At 42.0% G+C, this 22,250-nt stretch overlaps 1 protein-coding gene across 1 annotated transcript in view; it reads left to right on the forward strand.

The window, feature by feature from the left end:
* The window catches only part of CLSPN (claspin), a 28,670-nt gene extending 6,873 nt beyond the window's left edge, over positions 1–21,797 (forward strand). The window contains exons 7-25 of the mRNA XM_030869454.2: positions 299–407; positions 595–1,175; positions 5,582–5,773; positions 7,861–8,102; positions 9,049–9,227; positions 9,323–9,387; positions 10,294–10,493; positions 11,139–11,293; positions 12,646–12,872; positions 13,445–13,556; positions 14,868–14,943; positions 15,163–15,266; positions 17,769–17,933; positions 18,045–18,166; positions 18,416–18,543; positions 19,096–19,201; positions 19,776–19,858; positions 20,129–20,290; positions 20,600–21,797. Coding sequence (XP_030725314.2) covers positions 299–407; positions 595–1,175; positions 5,582–5,773; positions 7,861–8,102; positions 9,049–9,227; positions 9,323–9,387; positions 10,294–10,493; positions 11,139–11,293; positions 12,646–12,872; positions 13,445–13,556; positions 14,868–14,943; positions 15,163–15,266; positions 17,769–17,933; positions 18,045–18,166; positions 18,416–18,543; positions 19,096–19,201; positions 19,776–19,858; positions 20,129–20,290; positions 20,600–20,710 — 3,119 coding nt within the window. The 3' untranslated portion in view covers positions 20,711–21,797. The remainder of the gene's footprint in view (positions 1–298; positions 408–594; positions 1,176–5,581; positions 5,774–7,860; positions 8,103–9,048; positions 9,228–9,322; positions 9,388–10,293; positions 10,494–11,138; positions 11,294–12,645; positions 12,873–13,444; positions 13,557–14,867; positions 14,944–15,162; positions 15,267–17,768; positions 17,934–18,044; positions 18,167–18,415; positions 18,544–19,095; positions 19,202–19,775; positions 19,859–20,128; positions 20,291–20,599) is intronic.
* The last annotated feature ends 453 nt before the right edge of the window (positions 21,798–22,250 follow it).

Genomic DNA, 22,250 nt, shown 5'->3' on the forward strand with positions numbered 1-22,250 from the left:
TTACAAACCTTTCAAATTTATAAATTCTTAGGCCCCACAGAAATTCTGATTCAGTAGGCTCGAAATGGGGTCCAAGAATCTCTATTTTTAAAAAACTTACTGGATCAATTTGATTTCACAGCTAATTTTAAAAGCCACTGGTCTTCAGGGAATTTTTTTGTAGTTGGAGCTTGCTTTTATTAAAGGCAGGTTTGTTTTCTATTTCTGAGGATGGCTTTGGTTGTTTAGTTAACTGATTGTAAAGTGACATTTCAGAATGTACAGTATATGTATTTGCTTGTTTTGTTCCATTTTCTAGAGGCTGCACTTAATCTTCCATATCATATGCCTGAGAATAAAACTGTTCATGAATTCTTCAAACGTAAACCCCGGCCCACTTGCCAGGGAAATGCCATGGCACTACTGAAGTAAGAAGCTTCTTTCCTTGTGATTATAATTTTCATAAATATTCAGTTCTGAGGCAAACACCTGGTGTAAAGAGTTCAGATTCCTCACTTCCTTAAAATTGATTTAAACGATTCATTACGTGCTAAGGGATAAGAATGTTTCACGTTTAGGGTAATTTTCAACTCCAGGTTATTTTCCCTTCTCTAGGTCATCTAAGTATCAGGCAAGCCATCACAAAGAAATCACAGACACTGAAAATACAACTGAGATAAATAGTGACCACCATAGCAAAGATTCTGAGCAGACAACAGGTGCAGGATATGAAATGGAAATTAATGCACTCCCTGCAGTTTCAAAGGAACCCCAGATCACTACTGGATCAGATGAGTCTTGCAGTAAGAATTTGACAGGAAGTGAAGAGCTAGAAATTCCCGAGAAACAGGAGCAGAGTGATGCTAGACCTTCACCTGGGGACATCTCGGTGGCACAACAGGAATGCAGCTTCCTTGGGAATAAGGACAGTGAGGAGTATCAGGCTGGAGGGCTTGTGGCACCTGAACCTTGTGCCCTGGAGGAAGAAGAAGGCCTGAAAAAAACAGAAGAAGCAGATGAGAAGGTGGAAGAGCCCCGCCAGCAAACTAAATCAGCAGCAGTGGTGCCACCTGAAAAAGTGAGGAGGTTCACTGTGGATAGACTGAAGCAACTGGGAGTAGATGTTTTCATTCAGCCTCGGCTGGGTGCTGACAAAGATTCTTTTGTGATACTTGAAGAACCTGAAACCAACAGAGGTAATCCTTTGAATTGTGAGGAGCTTCTCTAGAGTGATTTGTTCTGGCAGCTTTCTAGTATTTGCCACTGTGGAGGACAGGGAATACAGGAGAAACAAATAATCACACATGGTCTTATTCTACAGATGTACCAGATACCAGATAGAAATAATTTAGATACATTTGGCAGGGTATTAGAATGTTCTAAACCTTGTTTAAATGGAAACCTGTTGACAGTCAATGTACAAAGCAGGGTACATTGCTGTTGTTTTATGGTATGACTTTGATAAAAGCATTATTCAGTTTTTCACAGTTAGAAATATCTTGGTTCAGCAAATTGTCTGCAAAACTGAATTTCTTTTCTTTCTTTTCATTCATTCAACAAGTATTAAACTATCCGCTACATGCAAGTTGCTGTAAGGCATACTTGAGAAACCTGACGTTTATCCTACACTTAAGGTACTTACGCTCTACCCGGGGAGATAAGCAGTAGGCAAATAACAGCAATACAAGGAAGGAAGTGACATCTTCTATCATGAACATGTGTCCCTGATAATTGGAAAAAGTTAAATAACATGGAGAAAAGGGAAGAGTATTCTTTGCTGAAAGAAACATTTAGAGTAAAGAATCATAGTAAAGAGGAGGGATAAGTTTCTTACAATAGATGATTAAAGAATAAGTGGATGTAATTACTTGTTCACTACCTTCCCCTTTATACTTTGAGTAGGGATCTTCTGGCTTGTTCCTTACTCTGTCCCCCGTGCTGCCACAGTGGATGACACATTTTAGGCAGCCATGTTTACTGAATGAATGAAAGAATGAATGAATGATCCTTCAAGAGAGAAATCAAGTATTACCCACATTGGGTAGACTTCCTGACTTGTCGGTAAAATTAGGTGTTCCCTCCTCTGCAATGTGATATGATAATTAAGAGCTGAGGCTCTATAGCAAGGTTGGGATCTGAATCTGGATTACACTATTCACTGTTTAAACTTGAGTCTGCTATTTGACTTCTCCAAGGCATCTTTTTTTTTTTTTTTTTTTTTGCGATATGCGGGCCTTTCACTGTTGTGGCCCCTCCTACCGCGGAGCACAGGTTCCGGACGCGCAGGCTCAGCGGCCATGGCCCACGGGCCCAGCCGCTCCGCGGCATGTGGGATCTTCCCGGACCGGGGCACGAACCCGTGTCGCCTGCATCGGCAGGCGGACTCCCAACCACTGCGCCACCAGGGAAGCCCCAAGGCATCTTTTTTAAAAAATGAAATAACGCTATCTGGTTCACAGGGCTTTAGTGAAGATTTGTTGAAATAATGCATACAAGTGGATAGCATAAAGAAACACTCAAATGGTGGCTGCTTTTTCTATTATCCGTGAAATTATTTACATCAAGACTCTCCTTCATTAACTAACATATGTTGGCAGGTGCTAGGTCAGCCACAGTATCAGTCTTCGTTGATTGAATGGGTGGACTTTGTGGAAGTGGAGAAAAGGACGTTCTTAGAAGGGACAGAAAGAGCTCTGTGTGGTGCATATTGGGAGGACGTGTAAGTCAGTTTGACCAGAGCAGTTGCGGGGGTGGAAGGGTTTTGTAACAACTAGCATAGCTCTGTTAGCAAAGAAGTGTGGAAATAAGCTGTTGCCTAGAACAGGGAGAGAAAGTTTTGTTGTGTGGGACTAGAAGTTATCTAAATAGTCTGAGACTGAAAGGTGCAGTAGAACTTTCTGAGTACTTACTATCCTAATACTGTGAAATTTTGTTATATGGGACTAGAAGTTTTCTAAACAGTCTCAGACTGAGAAACAGAAAAGGGAAGAAACCTTTTTTTTGGCATACCTACTATATTAGACACTGATAGGTCTTTTTATTAGTTATCTTTCTTAATTTTCGTAGCCCCAGATATTATTTTGCAAATGAAGAGCCTGAGGTTTGGAGAGGTTGGGTAATTTTTCCAACATTACACTTGGCTTTTACAGGGAACTAGCACAATGCCTGGCTCATAGTAGGCACTTATTTTTAACTCAGAATATGTTTTCCTTCAGAAATAGTATTTGACATGGATATTGGGTTTCCAGATCAGCCTGTTTCATAATATACGAAGTTAGGATCAACATTTATTCATTCATGCAATAAACTTTTATTTAGCATGGTGGGTGCTGTGTATGCAAGTTAGATGTAGTCCCTTCTCACGAGGAAATTAAAGCCTAGTAGGAGTAACAGGCAGAAAAGTCGGATGTTAAGTGCTGTGCATACTTTGAGCCTAGAGAAAGAGTTCCTCACAGGGAGTCAGGGAAGCTTCTGAAAGGAGCTCATACCTGAGCTGAGTCCTGAAAGCTGAGTAAGAGATACCAAGGCAGAGAGGTGAGGGAGGGCTTTCTTGGTGGAGGGGACAGAGCTACAAAAGACACAAAGACAAGAGAAAGCTCTGGTTAGCTGAAGTGAAGATTGCAAGGAGGTTGGTGACTAGAGGCCAGATCATGCAGGGCTTTTAGGTGGAGACATGAGCTAGAGCAGAGACTTTTCACTTACAGAGGAGATGAAAGGTGTTGGGAAAAGACGATGGAGGGAGAGGAGCTTGAACAGGGGTTCTATAGTGAGGAGGGTGGTGGTTGAGTGATGTAGTAAAGGGCAAGGAAAAGGGGTGCTCCAGTGGGTTGGTGGATGAAGAGTTTTGAGGGACCTGGCTTTCTCCAGAAGAATGAAGGCAACTCCTGCCTCACTCTTATTTAAGGTCCTGAGTAATCTTCCTCCCCTTCCACTTCTTTTATTCTCTTGGCACCAGTGATGAGCTGCCTATTTCTGTTCCCTTTCCACTGCCACTCCCTGTTGCTTCTAACTTACTGAAATAAAATAAAATGGGATGCAGACTTACAGCTTCTCACCCTACTCTTTGGTTTGCAATGTAAACATGCCCTCCTTTGGGATTGGATTTTTTCTATTAATAAATAATGTTAGGGACTCAGAATAAAAAGGTTTCTTTCCAGTTCTTCTCTTTTTCTACTAAGATGCTCTAGGGAGGGAAAACCCACATCTACATGCTAAGCACAAAACTACTAAAGTATGATTTGAGCGCATTTTAGAAAAAGAGCCAAACTTGGAGTATCTTGGACATTTTATCATGGAAAAGAGCGCATGGCATGTGAAAATAGCCAGCATCCCTCAACCCCAAAGGAGCTTTTCTTCCTCTCCTTTCCTTTCCGTCAGCTCTTTTACACCAGATCCCACTATGGTATGACTGACTTGTTAAACAGAGTGAGAGAGGTAACAGCTAGCTGAGGGAGAAAGGAAAGAAAGTTCTGAGCAACAGCAGTGGGGAAGAAGGGAAAGGCCCTGTTGCTATTAGACCACTGAACTCATACTGCGTGTGTGTGTGGGGGGGGGGCGGGTGTATTCATAGTCCCGTTTATATACAAGTAGGGTGTGTGGTACAGGGACCACTTCTAACTGGGATTTCCTTTCTGATTGTACTGATTATATCTTTAAAATTTTGACGAAGAAACTCTTCCAGTCCTGCCGCTGACTTACATCACTCATTGCATTGATTGTTATTTTCTTTTTCCATTTTTTAAATTGACCTTACTCGTATTTAGTGAGATTGCTAATAAGCAGTGAAATGTTCAAAGAAGGGAATTTTTTAAAAGGAGACTGAAACCCATGAGAAATTAAGCCCTTGAATAATTGAGGAGTATAGTATTTTTTCTACCAGCTTAATACATTTTTAAAAAGAAGTGCACATACTTATTTTTATTTTTTTAACATCTTTATTGGAGTGTACTTGCTCTACAATGGTGTGTTAGTTTCTGGTGTATAACAAAGTGAATCAGCTATACATATACATATATCCCCATATCCCCTCCCTCTTGCGCCTCCCTCCCACCCTCCGTATCCCACCCCTCTAGGTGGTCACAAAGCACCGAGCTCATCTCCCTGAGGAATTGCACATATTTAGAAACTTCATTGTAAATTTCTACCCTAAAATGAGTTTTGAAGTATATTGAGGAGGTTGCAGCAGTCCGTTAGTTTGGGTTAAGTTATATGAATTGGACACAGGTGTTGGTAGCAAAGGAGATTTTGGTATTTCTCTGTGTGTGTTTTTTTCCCTACAAGTTTGTTGAACTTAAAAAACACAGCTTGTAGGGCTTCCCTGGTGGCGCAGTGGTTGGGAGTCCGCCTGCCGATGCGGGGGACGCGGGTTCGTGACCCGGTCCGGGAGGATCCCACGTGCCGCGGAGCGGCTGGGCCCGGGAGCCATGGCCGCTGGGCCTGCGCGTCCGGAGCCTGTGCTCCGCAGCGGGAGGGGCCACGGCAGTGAGAGGCCCGCGTACCGCAAAAAAAAAAAAAAAAAAAAAAAAAAAAAAAAAAACACAGCTTGTAATTCTTAACTGGAATCTTAAAGGCAAACTGACATACTGGTTGGCGTTTGGTTTAGAACTGGAAGCCTTGAAGCAGCGATTCTGGAAGCATGCTAATCCAGCAGCCAAACCCAGGGCTGCTCAGCAGGTGAATGTGAACATCATAGTGAAAGATGTGGGCCCTGATGGAAAGGAAGAGCTCAAGGCAGATACGGTAGCTGTGACTTTGGCAGCTGAGAAGCTGGATGGAGCAAGCCACACAAAACCAGGTATTTGCGGTCATGGGGGTTTCTTTGTTTATTTTTTTGGGGGCGGGGATGGGTGCCTGGCTCTTTGTACTCTGGCAGGGCTTTATGGCTACTGAAGACCCTATAGTGAGACGTTATAGAATCTTTTTCCTTGGAGACTTTAGAGATGGGACAGCAGTACCTCTAGCATGATTCATGTGTGTAGCATTACCTAGTTGTGTGGGGTGGGTAAGAGGAATTATTTCTTAAACTAGCCTTTGTCTTATTGTTTAAAAAAATATATCCATTGTAGAAAATACATGGAATAAACAAAAAACTTCTACAATTCTCTATCAGAGACATCTTCTGTAACCATGTTTTATATCCTTTAAAACTTTTTGCATGTATTTTTTAAACAGACAGTACATGTCTGCTTAAAAAATAAAACAGTAATGCAATCATACTGTGCATTCTGCTTTGTAATCTGTATTAGGGACAGGTCTGTTTTTCCACTCCCACTTTGAAAACACGAGTAATATATCACATAGAAAAAAATTAAAACACTGAGGAAAAGGTATAAAATGAAAAATTAGTCTTCCCAAAGGCAACTTAACAATTTCTTGTGTGTTCTGGGAAAATTCATATGCATATGCCATTGTGTGTGTGTGTGTGTATGTGTGTGTGTGTGTGTGTGAGAGAGAGAGTGAGAGAGAGAGAGACATTGTACACTTATACTCTCTGCCAGGCACTGCTCTAGGTGCTTTACAGCAAATAACATTAGTGTCCTTATTTTATATGTGAAGAAACTGATATAGAAAGCATTTAAACAACTTGCTCAAATTTATATAACTAGTAAGTAGTAGAACTAGCAGCCTAATCCAGACCACCTAACTCAAGAGTTCACATATCAGGATACACATATTGCTTTGGGGCCTTTTTTTTTTTTTAACAGCTGTGTGATATTCCATTGTGCAAGTATAACATGATTTGTTTAACCATACTCCTATTAATGGACATTGTGTTTGTTTCCGTTTTGGTATTTCATACAATATTGCGTCCTAGTATCAGATATATGTTAGTAAATTTTGATGCAAAATTCCTTACAGTGGAATCAGTGAGTCAAAAAAAATATATATATATATATATATCTCATCCCATTGTCCTTCAGAATAGTTGCACCGATTTACACTCTGAATCACGGTGTATAAGAGTTCCTGTTAAAAAAAAAAGAGTTCCTGTTTCTTCCAGTTAATAACAGATATTATCAAGCCTTCAAATTTTTGCCAAATATATAAAAAGTGGTATCTCATTATTTTGATTTGTATTTCTAATGAGAAGTGATGTTAAGCATTATTTTTTAAAATAATTTTTAATTTTATTTTTGGCTGCATTGGGTCTTTGTTGCTGTGCTCGGTCTTTCTCTAGTTGCGGCGAGTGGGGGCTACTCTTCATTGTGGTGCATGGGCTTCTTATTGCGGTGGCTTCTCTTGTTGCAGAGCACAGGCTCTAGGTGCGCGGGCTTCAGTAGTCGTGGCCCGCGGGCTCAGTAGCTGTGGCTCATGGGCTTAGTTGCTCCACGGCATGTGGGATCTTCCTGGACCAGGGCTCGAACCTGTGTCCTCTGCATTGGCAGGTGGATTCTTAACCACTGTGCCACCAGGGAAGCCCTTACGCATTATTTTTAATTTTATTTACAATATATTTTCATTTTTCTGTGAACTACCAGTTCATATCGTTTGCCCATTTTACTCTCTAGTTGTTTCTCTTTTTCTTTAATGTGGATAAATTTATCAATATTTTCCTTCATGGCTTCTGAACCATAGACTTTTGAAGGCCCACTCCCCCCCACCCATCTTTTTTTTTTTTTTTACCCTTTTAAATAATAGTTTTATAATCTCTGTAATATATTATCCCAGGGTGTAGAGCATAATTATGGAAGTTATCTCCTACACTCAATTCATGATATTCTCCATTTGTTAAGATAACAAAAGCCTAGACTCCTAAGGTCTCTGATTTTCCTTTTGGGTTGCGTCTAGAACACCTCTGGAGTTGCCTAAAGTGGACACTTGTGTTGTTGTAGTGTGTAGTTGGTCATTACGTCTAAAGCATCTCTTCATATTTCTGTTCAGGGGAAAAGCTTCAGGTGCTGAAAGCTAAGCTGCAAGAAGCAATGAAACTCCGAAGGTCTGAGGAGCGCCAAAAGCGGCAAGCATTACTTAAGTTAGATAATGAAGATGGATTTGAAGAAGAGGAGGAGGAGGAGGAAGAAATGACGGATCAGTCCGAGGAAGACGGAGAAGAGGAGGGAGAGGAAGCTTTGGAGGAAGAAGAGGCAAAAGAGGAGGAAGAGGAGGAAGAAGGCAATCAGGAGGTTTCTGGCAATTATGTGATTTTGTTACTAGATCATGATGAATAAGGAAGAGAGAAAATCAGATTTGAGTAAGAATATAATGAGCATGTTCAATTGTATAAGAGATTTCAGGGGCAGAGATACATGTAGCTCATATGTACTTAAATATCAGTGCTTTCAGTCCTTTCAGCACCAGGGAACACCTGCAGTTCACAGAGCCATAGCCTTGGCTTCTACCTGTTGGTTTACATATTGTACTATTATACTGATATCGAAATGGTTTTGTATTAATAGAAATTTTATCTTTGTTGTTCATTTAGGTTTCTCTATTCAGAATAAAAAGCACTTTTAACCTTGGCCAGGTTGAGTTCTGGAATAAATTCTCAGACAGCCCGAGACCTTCCTGAGTTAATTTTATTCTTTGTTGAGGAAGGTATTTGTAGAAGGGCCTCTTGCCCTTTTTCTATAGTATTGTTTTCCACCTAGAGAAGACAGATGATGATAGGACTTTTGGTATTAGAAAAAAGAAAGTCGTCCTTGTTTGAACACTGGAGTCATTTAAAAGAACTGGTTAATGTTTAACCCTGGGTAAAGGAAGAGGAAAGCCGTGGCTGAACTGGGCAGGATGTCATAGTTTGTGGTTGGTTGGAGGTCAGTAGTTGTCCTGCAATCTCAGGCTAATCATGTAACCTCTCATTGACTCAATAAAATGATAATCCGGTTCTTTCATGATCTTGTGGCAGTTTTGGGAGGGTAAAGGTAAAGTAACATAAGTATAAAAGAGCTTTAGAAGTGTCAGCGTAAATTGTGTTAATGATAATGGTTAGACCGAGCTTCCTTCAGGTTTACCTTTTCAGATTTAAGATGTGACTTGTAACTAAGCAGCCATATTTCAGGCTGACAGTGTGTTTGCTTTTAAATTTTTTGACTTGTATTATTCTGTTTTGGGGTTGTGTGATTGGTAAAGATTGCAGAATTCCTTCTCGGTAGTGAAGAAATAGAAACCAAAGATGAGAAAGAAATGGATAAAGAAAACAATGATGGCAATGGTGAAATTGGCAAGTCAGTTGGCCTTCTCTCTGTCCCCAAGCCTCTCTTGTCAGATTCTACCTTCCTTCTATTTAAGGACAACTCTTCCAAGATGGGGTAAGTAATTCTCTCTAAGGAAAGATAAGATTCCGTGGTATTTGCCCCTCTAGTAAGAAGCAGATACTCAAACAATTTACCTTCTTATTTTGTAGTTACTCTGCTAGTGAAGAAAAATCAGAAATAGATGAAAACTCAGGCAAAAGACCTAGCAAACTAGGTAAGTAGTGACTCTTTCGCAGAACGTGACTTTTCTCTGATCCTCCAGCTTTGACACTTAAGGACTACAATTCCTTAAGGTTCCATTTTTTGGAACCCTAGTGGACTTTTCCCAGTCTTACCTGTGGCAATGACAGGAATTTATGAATTAGAATATTTTTCTTGGTCCAGTTTTTGAAAACTTACCTGCAGTTTCCACGAGCATGTAATAGGTCCTTAGTGAGTATGTGTTGATTGAACGAAACATGAAACATTTCTATCATATGTAGATCAAAGGAAGATGTGTAAGTGATTGGATAATGGAAAGAGTAATCATAGGCATTAGGCAGAAAGACAGGAACTTTCAGGTGTCACTTAGCTCACAGTGATAAACCCTGATTATATAATGTTATCTTAGTACCATAATTGACCTTTTTTTAAAAAAAATTTATTTATTTTATTTATTTATTTTTGGCTGCGTTGGGTCTTCGTTGCTGTGTGCAGGCTTTCTCTAGTTGTGGTGAACGGGGGCTACTCATCATTACGGTGCACGAGCTTCTCATTACAGTGGCTTCTCTTGTGGAGCACAGGCTCTAGACACGCGGGCTTCCGTAGTTGTGGCATGCAGGCTCAGTAGTTGTGGCTCGTGGGCTCTAGAGCGCAGGCTCAGTAGTTGTGGCAGACAGGCTTAGTTGCTCCGCGGCATGTGGGATCTTCCCGGACCAGGGCTCGAACCCGTGTCCCCTGCATTGGCAGGTGGATTATTAACCACTGCGCCCCCGTAATTGACCTTTAATGTAACGTTTTGGAACATGTGACTTGAGAGGTTTGCCAGTGGGTCTTACCTGACAGTTTCATTCTCAACTCTTTTTCCTAAACAAATTAACTTATTTCTGGAATCATGCACTTAAAAGTTATTTTTCTTTAGATGAAGATGATTCATGCTCATTACTGACAAAGGAGAGCAGCCACAATAGCAGCTTTGAGCTGATAGGCTCCACAATTCCATCCTATCAGCCTTGCAACAGACAAACAGGCCGTGGGACCAGTCTTTTCCCTACGGCAGGAGGATTCAGATCTCCTTCCCCTGGACTATTTCGAGCCAGTTTGGTCAGCTCAGCTTCTAAGGTAAGATGGCAGTGGTTTTCTAATCTCCTTCTGCTTTTGCTTCCCACATTGCTAAATAAAGTGTGTCCAAGCCAACAACTCCCACCACATTGTGTATGTTTAGTTTAAAAAATCCACCCCTTTGTGTATTTTTATATATATATAAATTTATTTTATTTATTTATTTTTGGCTGCATTGGGTCTTTGTTGCTGCACGCGGGCTTTTTCTAGTTTCGGGGAATGGGGGCTACTCTTCGTTGTGTTGCATGGGCTTCTTGTTGCTGTGGCTTCTCTTGTTGTGGAGCATGTGCTCTAGGTGCGCGAGCTTCAGTAGTTGTGGCTCACTGGCTTAGTTGCTCCGCGGCATGTGGGATCTGCCCAGACCAGGGCTCGAACCCGTGTCCCCTGCATTGGCAGGCGAATTCTTAACCACTGCACCACCAGGGAAGTCCCCCCGCTTTGTGTATTAAAAACAAGCCTCATCCAAGTTTCTTACTTTCTTGAAAATATTTTTCTTTATGCTCCTCTTGGCTATGCATTGTCCTCCTCAACTGCAATTGCCTGAGAGTAGATTAAATTTTACAAATAGCAGCTTCTGCTGTTGTCATGACAGTGAATGACATTTGTAAAATGTTTTGTTTTTGTTTGGTTTTGTTTTGGTGCCAGAGTTCAGGGAAGCTGTCTGAGCCTTCACTTCCCATAGAGGATTCCCAGGATCTGTATAACGCCTCCCCAGAGCCTAAGACACTTTTCCTAGGAGCAGGAGACTTCCAGTTCTGTTTAGAAGATGACACTCAGAGCCAACTGTTGGATGCAGATGGGTAGGTAGTTTTATGTTTCTGTGGGTGGATGGTGCTGGGTACGGCTTAATTTTGTTTAAAAATAAAGTGAGCTTCTGTCGCTCCATCTGTGCTTTCTCTTCTGAGAAAGAGAGGTGTACAGACCATTAGTATTACATTCCACACGTTTGAACAAAGTCTGTCTAGAAAATTAAAAGTAAATAGCCTTGGGCTTCCCTGGTGGCACAGTGGTTAAGAATCCGCCTGCCAATGCAGGAGACACGGGTTCAAGCCCTGGTCTGGGAAGATCCCACATCCCACAGGCAACTAAGCCCATGCGCCACAACTACTGAGCCTGCGCTCTAGATCCCGTGAGCCACAACTACGGAGCCTGCGAGCCACAACTACTGAAGCCCGGGCGCCTAGAGCCCATGCTCTGCAACAAGAGAAGCCACCACAATGAGAAGCCCACGCACCACAATGAAGAGTAGCCCCCGCTCGCCGCAACCAGAGAAAGCCTGCACACAGCAATGAAGACCCAATGCAGCCAAAAATAAATAAATAAATAAATACATTTATTTTTTAAAAAAAGAGAAAGTAAATAGCCTTGCTGGCATTCTGATCCTTCAATTTCTGCATTGTATGAAATGCATAGCTCTTATAAGGTCATCAGATTTCTCTGCATCCACCCTACTATGTTAGGATTGTTGGGTAGGATTGAGAATTGACACTTTTGTGGCACATTACATGCATAACACCAAGCCCTACTCTAGCACCATTTGAAGCCAAAAATTATCCTTTACCCTTCACCTTTTTTTTTTAGAATTGGCTTTTTTTAAAAATTAATTTATTTATCTTTTTAATTTTGGCTGCATTGGGTCTTTGTTGCTGTGCATGAGCTTTCTCTAGTTGTGGCAAGTGGGGGCTACTCTTCGTTGTAGTGGCTTCTCTTGTTGTGGAGCATGAGCTCTAGGTGTGCGGGCTTCAGTAGTTGTGCCACGTGGCCTCAGTAGTTGTGGCTTGCGGGCTCAGTAGTTGTGGCTTGTGGGCTCTAGAGCGCAGGCTCAGTAGTTGTGGTGCACGGGCTTAGTTGCTCTGCAGCATGTGGGCTCTTTCTGGACCAGGGCATGAACCTGTGTCCCCTGCCTTGGCAGGCAGGTTCTTAACCACTGCACCACCAGGGAAGTCCCATGCCCTTTACCTTTTGAATAGGCTTTATTCTTTCATAAACTTCCCCCTCCCTCTTTAGATTGTCACAGGCTAAAGTGTGACACTCTTGTCTTCTGGTTCAGGATTCAGCTTCTAACTTTGGTATTGGAGATGAGTTCGGGCTTTTCACCCACCACTTTGTTTTTTTCCTGGAGAATTTCTTACACTCTTCATTGTGCTTGTAGGTTCTTAAATGTTAGAAACCACAGGAATCAGTACCAAGCTTTGAAGCCTCGATTGCCATTGGCCAGTATGGATGAGAACGCCATGGACGCCAACATGGATGAGCTGTTGGATTTGTGTACGGGAAAGTTCACATCTCAGGCTGAAAAACCTCTGTCCAGGAAGAGCGACAAGAAAGAGAACATGGAGGAACTTCTGGATCTGTGTTCAGGAAAATTTACTTCTCAGGGTAATTATCCAACAGAGCATCAGGCTCACCACAGCCAAATACCTTAAGTCAGTGTCCTTGAAAAGAAGCCCCTTACTGTCAGGTGAGAAAACAGAGCTGTGGTGGATTCTTGAGCATAGGTTGCATGCACTGCTTAGCTCCTGACATTCAGAGCTCTTACTTCCTTAGAGTGGTGAAGTATCAACTTGAAACTGCTTTAGCTTTGGCCATATGACTTGTCATTTATGGCTAATATATGTGCAAAGCTTAGAGCAGTGTCTGCTGCATAGAATATTTCATATAAATGCTAACTTATTACTTCCACCTGCACACCCCTTTCTCCCCCTCACACCTCTGCTAGAACGTAAGCTGTTTGGGAGCTGCGATCTTTGTTTTGTTTGCTGCTGTCTTCCTGGCGCCTGGCACATAGTAAGCACTAAATAAGGATTTGTTGAATGAATGAATGAATGGGGAGCTCTTTTTGGCAAGCTTACCTTAGAACTGTGTTGAGCCGGCATGTCTTCAGATGGCTGGGGAGAGAGGATAAAGCTGTCATTTCTTGGTGACAAATCTTTTTCTTCATCGTGATGTAGATGTCTCTACTCTGGCTCCATCAGAGTTAACTAAGCAGGAGAAGGAGAACAGTCTGGGTGATCCAATGGAAGAAGCACTTGCTCTTTGCTCAGGCTCTTTCCCAACAGACAGGTGAGTCTCAGTGATTGGAGGGAACTTGGCAAGTCCGGTGTTCTGATAAAATACTGGGGTAGGTTCTCTGGGCTCAGGAATAAATGGTCATCTTAGGGGCTTCATATCCTGTCTGAGAGTCTTGCAGTCTGTTTGAGTCTCATATTTGCATAGTAAGGAAATTATAATGCTTTCATTTAGTTGGTGGGGAACAGGGTAAAAAAAGGGCAAGAAAAAGCACATGAAAGTTCTCAACATCACTAATAATTAAGGAAATGCAGGGGCTTCCCTGGTGGCACAGTGGTTGAGAATCCACCTGCCAATGCAGGGGACATGGGTTCAAGCCCAGGTCCGGGAAGATCCCTCATGCTGTGGAGCAACTAAACCCATGCGCCACAACTACTGAGCCTGCACTCTAGAGCCTGTGAACCACAACTACTGAGCCTGCGTGCTCTAACTACTGAAGCCCATGTGCCTAGAGCCCGTGCTCTGCAATGAGAAGCCACTGCAATGAGAAGCCCGCACACTGCCACGAAGAGTAGCCCCTGCTCGTTGCAACTAGAGAAAGCCCGTGCGCAGCAGCGAAGACCCAACACAGCCAAAAATAAAAATAAATAAATTTATTTTAAAAAGAAAAGAAAAGATAATGCAAATCAAAACCATAATAAGATACTACCTCACACCCAGCAGTTATTCCACTTTTGGCTATATACACAAAAGAAGTGAGAACAGCGTCTGTAATAGATATTTGTACACCCATGTTCATAGTATTATTCGTAATAGTCAAAAGGTGGAAGCATCCCAAGTGGATACATACACAGTGGAATAATATTCAGCATTTAAAAAGGAAGGAGATTCTGATACATGCTACAGCATGGATGAACTGTGAGGAGATTATGCTAAGTGAAGTAAGCTAGTCACAAAATGACAAATACTGTATGATTCCACTTACATGAGGTACTTAGAGTAGTCAATTTCGTAGACACAAAGTAGAAGGGTGGTTGCTAGGTATTGTGGGGAGGGAAGAATGGGGAGTTGCTATTGAAAGGGTATAGAGTTTTAGTTTTGTAAGATGAAGAGTTCTGGAAGTTGGTTGCATAACAATGTGAATGTACGTAACACTAATGAACTGTACACTTAAAATTATTAAGATAGTACACTATGTTGTGTGTATTTTATCACAATTTAAAAAATTTTTTTAAACGCAAGATATCTCGTTTCCTGTTTCTTGAAGAGATTGTTGGTGCTATAAAATATTTTCAATTCCTAAGTTGGCTGACTGCTTGTAGTTTGCTTTCAACTCTTTTATTGATTTGTTGATTTGCATTTTAGGGAAGAAGAAGGTGAAGAGGAGGAATTTGGAGACTTTCAGCTTGTCCCAAATGATAATGAGTTTGATAGTGATGAGGTGAGTTTGAAAGCGACAGAGTAATCATAACCGAACTCCATGTATTGCTGCTGTGTTTGCTTGTTTTGTAGTTTGAGTTCTTGAGAATTCTGTTTGGCATGTTATCAGAAGCAATTTCCTAGAATCAAATGTTTGGGCAGAAGTTTATAAATTCCTGTCTTAGTTGAGGACACATTTTATTCTGTGTAACTTTGCATGTGATACTATATGATTTTGCAGGATGAACACAGTGACTCTGACAATGAAGACCCGGCACTAGAAGACCATGAAGATAATGATGAGGAAGACCTCCTGCAGCAATCCGAGAAGTTGAAAAGGCAAATGTAGGTGTTATGCCCCTTCCTTCAGTTGCAAGAAGGTTCTCCTGACAGTTGAGTTGTAGCTTGCTACATTTGCTGGTTCTATTTTTCCTTTTTGTGGTTAACACAGATTGAATAGAAGCCATTTACGTGGTATCTCTTGAGTATTCAAAGATGGTCACGTCCTCCTCAAGTGATTCCTATACTAAACATCCCTAGTTCTTCAACTGTTTCTCACGTGACATTGCTTCCAGACTCCTCACATGTATGGAAACTCCCTTTATCTTCAGGTGTGGTCTGACCACCGCTCTATGTAGTGGTACAACCACATCCCTTGTTCTGGTTGCATACTACTTTATGAAGTAACCAAAGAGCATAAGAGCTGAGTCACTGTAGATCCTGAGGATCTTGTAAATGACTAAAATTCCCCATGCCTTTTTTCCTGTGAATTACTGTCATTCCAGGTTTTCCTCATCCTAGTCTCAGGCAAATGACCCCCCTTTATTTTTTTAATATTTTGTTGTCATTTTGATCATGAAAGTAAGCCATTTATTTTGGAATATTTCAAAGAATACAGAAAGACATAAATAAAAAGTCATCCAGGAACTTCCCTGGTGATGCAGTGGTTAAGAATCCACCTGCCAATGCAGGGGACACAGGTTCGATCCCTGGTCCGGGACAATCCCACATGCCACGGAGCAACTAAGCCCGTGCGCCACAACTACTGAGCCTGTACTCTAGAGCCCGAGAGCCACAACTACTGAGCCCGAGTGCTGCAACTACTGAAGCCTGCATGCCTAGAGCCCGTGCTCTGCAACAAGAGAAGCCACTGCAAAGAGAAGCCCGAGCACCACAACAAAGAGTAGCCCCTGCTCACCGCAACTAGAGAAAGCCCGCGTGCAGCAACGAAGACCCAACGCAGCCAAAAAAAAGAAAGTCATCCATGTCCACCGTCCAGGATATTTTTGAAAGTGGTGGTGGTGGTTATTATTACCTCATAACTTTTTTTCAGGCATATATTTTTATGTGGTTGAGATCTGTACAATTTTTTTTATATGTACAATTTTGCATCTTGCTTTTTTTTCCTACTTACCATATCTGTAAGCCTTTTTCCTTGATATTGAAGGTTTTATAAAAACCATTTTAATAGGTATTCCACATTTTATTATTTGTAGATGACTTTTGGAATTCAAATATAGGATATCATATTGATCCTTATTAGATTTATTTTGTTGTTTTTAGCCCATCATTCCATTCTGTTGAGATCAGTTTGGGCTTCTAATTTGTCACCTGTCAAATTAACTATTCATACAGCTTTGGGCCATCTATAGATTTTTTTTCTAAGGCAATGGTTCTTAAACCTTATTTAACTATAGAGTCCTTTGTTTAAATGAAATCTTATAAAGAATGGCAGCTAAAAATTGAACTGCTCAAAGAGGGTAGATGGGAAGATTGAGAAGCTTAGTGGCTATTGGCCCCTGAAGGAATTCTTCAGGAACCCTAGGAGTTAGAGGAGCTCAGCTTTAAAATAATAATGGAAGTCTTTCATCAAAAATCAGTCTTCGGGGCTTCCCTGGTGGTGCAGTGGTTGAGAGTCTGCCTGCCGATGCAGGGGACACGGGTTCGAGCCCTGGTCTGGGAGGATCCCACATGCCGCGGAGCAACTGGGCCCGTGAGCCACAACTACTGAGCCTGCGTGCCTGGAGCCGTGCTCCACAGCGAGAGGCCGCAACAGTGAGAGGCCCGCGCACCGCGATGAAGAGTGGCCCCCGCTTGCCGCAACTAGAGAAAGCCCTCGCACAGAAACAAAGACCCAACACAGCCAAAAATAAATAATAAATAAATTTATTTAAAAAAAAAAATCAGCCTTCAGAAAGCCATCAAGCTTCTGCCACTCATGACCATAGGTGACAGCACTTTGAACTCAGATGACAGCAGATTTTTTCTCGATGTGAGCTGAAGTCAGAAAAACTAACTTGCAGTGGTTTTGATTACTACTAACTCTGAGCTTCAGTCATACCTCTAACTTGAGGGTCAAGATTTGGCAGGCTGTAAGAAGAGTACAGTCTATTACCTTTCCATACTATACTATCTCTAGTCTGTCTCCTGAAGCTGGTAAGCTTAAATACAAGACAAAATAGTTTGAACCTTCTAGCAGGTGTGTCCCAAATATATAGAGGAGATTGAGAGTTCTGGCTTTAGAGTCACCAACCTAGGTTGAATCCAGGCTCTGCTGCCTCCCAGCTAGCTGTGTGACCATTGGTAAGTTGTTTACTCTCTGAGTCTCAGTTCCTTCAACTGAAAATTGAAAGGAATAATAATACTCCTCCCTGAGATAACGCAGTAATGCTCCAAAGCACAGTTATTGGCACACAGTATATATTAAATAATAGACTTTTAAGTATTATCAAAATGTATTATTATTATTAATTTAATCTTATTGTTATTAGAGATGGCTCTGTGTTCTGCTTTTCTCATTGCTGTGTGTATATTCATTGTTGTATTTTCTAATTTTCAATTTTCCAGGAGATTGAAGAAATACCTGGAGGATGAGGCAGAGGTGTCAGGGAGTGACGTGGGAAGTGAAGATGAGTATGATGGGGAAGAGCTTGATGAATATGAAGAGGATGTAATTGATGAATTACTTCCTTCTGATGAGGAACTGCAGAGTCAAATCAAGAAAATACACATGTCAGTATCCCAGCAAGCCCTTCTGAATAATGAATGGGGTGTGTCTTAAGGCAGGCCCTATAACCAGCCAGAGTGGTCCTGGTTTTGAACACCGTATTTCTCCTGTTGTAGGAAAACAATGTTGGATGATGATAAACGACAGTTACGTTTGTACCAAGAAAGGTACCTTGCTGATGGGGACCTGCACAGTGATGGTCCTGGACGAATGAGGAAATTCCGATGGAAGAACATAGGTATTTTGATTGTTGCCTTTAGAAGCAAATTGTACAAAGGTACATGTTTGTCCAGTTTAAGACAGCAAGAGGAAATCAAAACTATAGCAGGCAGCTGTGGAGGACCTTGCCTTGACCTTTATTTTCTGTTAATGGATAGGAAAAGCTTGTGTCAGTGTATTGTAAATGAAAAGGGTTCACTTGTGTCTGTTGAGACACCCTCTCTTGTGGGGAGTGCAGAATGCTAATAGCCTTAACTCTTTGCTTTAGATGATGCTTCCCAGATGGACTTGTTCCACAGAGACTCTGATGATGATCAGACTGAAGAACAGCTTGATGAGACGGAAGCCAGATGGAGGAAGGAGCGAATTGAACGAGAGCAGTGGCTTCGGGACCAGGTAGGAAGCCTGCAAGAAATTCTCCTATTCCGACCCTACTTATGAGGTCACTCCGTCACCCAACTTGTCATGATAGTCGTCAAAATCTTGGGCAATATATTGCTGTCCCCTTTTTTTTTTTTTTTTTTTTTTGGGTACGCAGGCCTCTCACCATTGTGGTCTCTCCCGCTGCGGAGCACAGGCTCCGGATGCGCAGGCCCAGCGGCCATGGCTCACAGGACCAGCCGCTCTGCGGCATGTGGGATCCTCCCGGACCGGGGCACAAACCCGTGTCCCCTGCATTGGCAGGCGGACTCTCAACCACTGTGCCACCAGGGGAACCCTGCTGTCCCTTTTAATCCTTGAATTTTCTTTTGTGCTTTGAGAAGGTTACCATGGGCAGTTCTAGTCATGTTTTTGTCCAAAATCCTTTTTTTTTTTTTTTTGTCTAAAGCAACAAAGAGTTGCAAAAAGGAAAACAAATGCTGTCCCAAGTACTCTAGTTTCCAGGCTATACTAATTAGTTGGGGGAGCTGTGGGCTTCTGTTAATGCTGTCTGATTTTTATTTTCAGGCACAGCAGGGGAAAATTGCAGCTGAAGAAGAAGAGGAGATTGGGGAAGACAGTCAGTTTATGATGCTGGCCAAGAAAGTTACAGCCAAAGCTCTGCAGAAGAACGGTGAGCTCTTAGTCCTCCTCAGGGTCTGGCCCCCGGGGTTGTTAGTGCTGGAGCCTTAGAGGTGACTCCAGCCTTCGGGGGCTGGTGCAGCCTACTCATGGGCCGGCATCGCTCCGATGGGGAGAGACAGTATTCTTTCCATCTTAGACTGTTGGGCAGTCAACATTGTGATTGTGAGTATATGTAGCTGGTTTTGCTTTATGTTCTAAGGCAGCTCAGAGGATTGAATTCTGGCTTCTTTATTCAGTTGCCCAGGATTATATACTTAAGTGTTAGAGCTGGAATTTGAACCCAGATATGCCTAACCCCAGAGCTGATGCTCTTAAACACTCCTTAGCACTCTTACCACTCTTGTATTTTCTTATTATTACTGTTAATTAGACAATAAGTTCAGCTGAGTTGTCTGTCTTCTCTTAAGCCACTTAAGTGTACTTTCAAGTCATGATTATAAAATAATCAGAGTTCCTATGGCTTTAGTTTATTGGTTTAGTTAAAGGCTTGTTAGCTTGTTTAGATTTAAAAGTAATTCTACGCAGCTTTGTCCAGAACAAGCCTCTCTGTCTTTTCTTTTCAGTCAGTCGCACTGTGGTTATTCAAGAATCAGAGTCTTTATTCAGAAATCCTTTTGAAGCCACCAAACCAGGAAGTGACAACCAGGTTGGTTGGGGACCTTGTTAGCCTGATGTCATGATCTTCAGTGTTATAAAGGCCCAGGTCAAGTTAAGGGAATGCTCTTTCATTAGGGGAGGGAGGTGGCTGCAAGAAATGGAAGCAGATGTCAAAGGAGCCTACCATTTCTTTTCTACTTGAGCAGGGTAGGACTGTGTCCCCTCAATACCTGGTGGAGGCAGGGAGGCGCTGACTTCTCATTCTTCCCTTGGCACTTGGAATTTGATACCAGGAATTTGATGACTCTTCTTTCCTCAGCTGAAGACGGGCTCACTGCTAAACCAGCCCAAAGCTGTGCTTCAGAAACTGGCTGCCCTGTCTGACCTCAACCCTAGTGCTCCCCGAAATTCAAGAAACTTTGTCTTCCACACACTTTCTCCTGTCAAGGCTGAGGCAGCAAAGGAATCATCTAAGCCTCGGGTAGGGAATTTGAGAACTGATTTGGTGAATCTTCACAGCAGAGTGAATGAATGAATTGAATTGAATTGAATTGAAAAAAAATATGTATTTCTGGCTTAAAGGCTTAAATGCTGCAGTGTTAATCTTGCACTCCCAATAAGGTACAAGGGGATTGCTACCTGCAGTAAGTAATCAGCTTTGAAACTTGCCTGGAAAAGTTCTCTTTCTATTTTTCTAATGATCTGTGATTTAACTATGAGCTGCTTAAGGGCTAAGTGAAGCTAAGTACTTGTATGAAGGTCTTGAGTTGGCTCTTTCTCTGCTCTCTAGGTAAGGAGAAGGGGTCCGTCTTTAATGACATCCCCTTCACCTAAGCGCCTCAAAACAGATGATAGCGCTTCAGGATCGAAGCAAAGCATCTTCAGATACTTGGAAAGCTAACACCACAAGGGCACCGGCACCTGTGTTGAGACTTCGTTGAGAAGTTTCTGGCATTGAAGGTTGGAATCGATGCTCATGTGGATTATCCCCCCTTCCTTCATAATCAATGCATTAAGGTTGAGGACAGAGATTCCAGTTCTTTCCACTGCATGGCTCTGGACATCTCTTTCCTAGTATTACTTCCTGGGTTGGCCACTAACTTAATTCTTCAGTGTTTACAACATCAACTTATGGGATACCTGGGTGTCCTCCATTAAATATTTGACATTTTATCCTAGCAGCTTCCTGGGTTGATAACTTTTGGTGAAAGGGGTGATTGGAGGAAGAAAAAGTGTGGCATGACAGAAAATTACAGACAGCAGTGAACATCAAAACTGGGATGACTCCTTCACACCCCTATGATCTGCACCATGGTGACCAGGACTCAGTGAAAGAGAGACTTCTTAGAGGATCTAGGAATCGACACATGGGCTATTTTATTAGTTTTGCCCCTTCCATTTTCTTTTATGCCTCTTCCCAGTGCAGCCTCAAATTTCCAATTAACCTGTGCTTCCTTTATAATAAGGACTCAAACTGGTACCCAAGTCAGAAAGAGCGACTTTTCTGGAGTATGAGGATGAAGATAAAAGGTTACATCCAGGGTCCGTAGACATTAGATATTCCGTGGGCAGAGAGCTCTCTCTTAGGACTAAATTTTCGATTTGAAGCACTGTTGCTCAAGGACCTTCCTTCTCATTCTGACTGGAAGAGTTATATATAATCATTATTTATTGCATTAAACTGGGTTGAGTACATTGCCCTGAGCAGAGGACAATTTAATACTTCATTACTTATTTTGAGAAAAGATCATCTTGGAGTTTCATCAAAATATTGTTAGGATTGCCACCACTCCCGATTTTCCCTGAACTACCATGAGGCTGTCAGAGTTTTAGACAGATTTTTTTTTTTCCTCTCAGAACCAAGTGTCACTGCTGCTTTGGAAAAACATTTCATGTAAATACTGTGGTTTCACTGTCAGGAGCTGGACTTGGGAAGCTGGATGAACCGTGCCAGTTTTTCACTGGCAGATAAGGAATACCAATTTAACTGGTGGAATTAGGATATAGGTTTTCTACAGTTGTTTGTAATATGCAAGATGCTGACTTTGATGGAATTTACATTTGTATATTTGTAATCTTGTATGGTGAAAATGTATATAAAGATGTTTTAATATGTATGTAGTTTTTCAATAAATCCCAATGCCTTGAAGGCAGGATTTGCTGTCCAGATTGAATGCTCATTCTTAGGTCAGAGCCTGTCTGATGTTGAGCATTTTGTTTTCAGGGTATCTGTCTCTCAGGGGAGGCCTCTGGGACTGGAGTGAGAGGCTGCTGCCATTGTCCCCTCACTGTCGTCTCAACTCTGGTGAATTGATCGAATTAACTAACCAAGTGGTTTGGGTTCAGTGCGGGTGAGGAGAGTTTACATAAATGGTGCCTGTTGTTACAGCCCTTTGATTGGCAGACGTGGGTCCAAGGTGGGCATTATTGCCCCTTCCTTT

The sequence above is a fragment of the Globicephala melas genome, chromosome 1, assembly GCF_963455315.2.
Source record: "Globicephala melas chromosome 1, mGloMel1.2, whole genome shotgun sequence".
Classification (NCBI taxonomy): Eukaryota; Metazoa; Chordata; class Mammalia; order Artiodactyla; family Delphinidae; genus Globicephala; species Globicephala melas.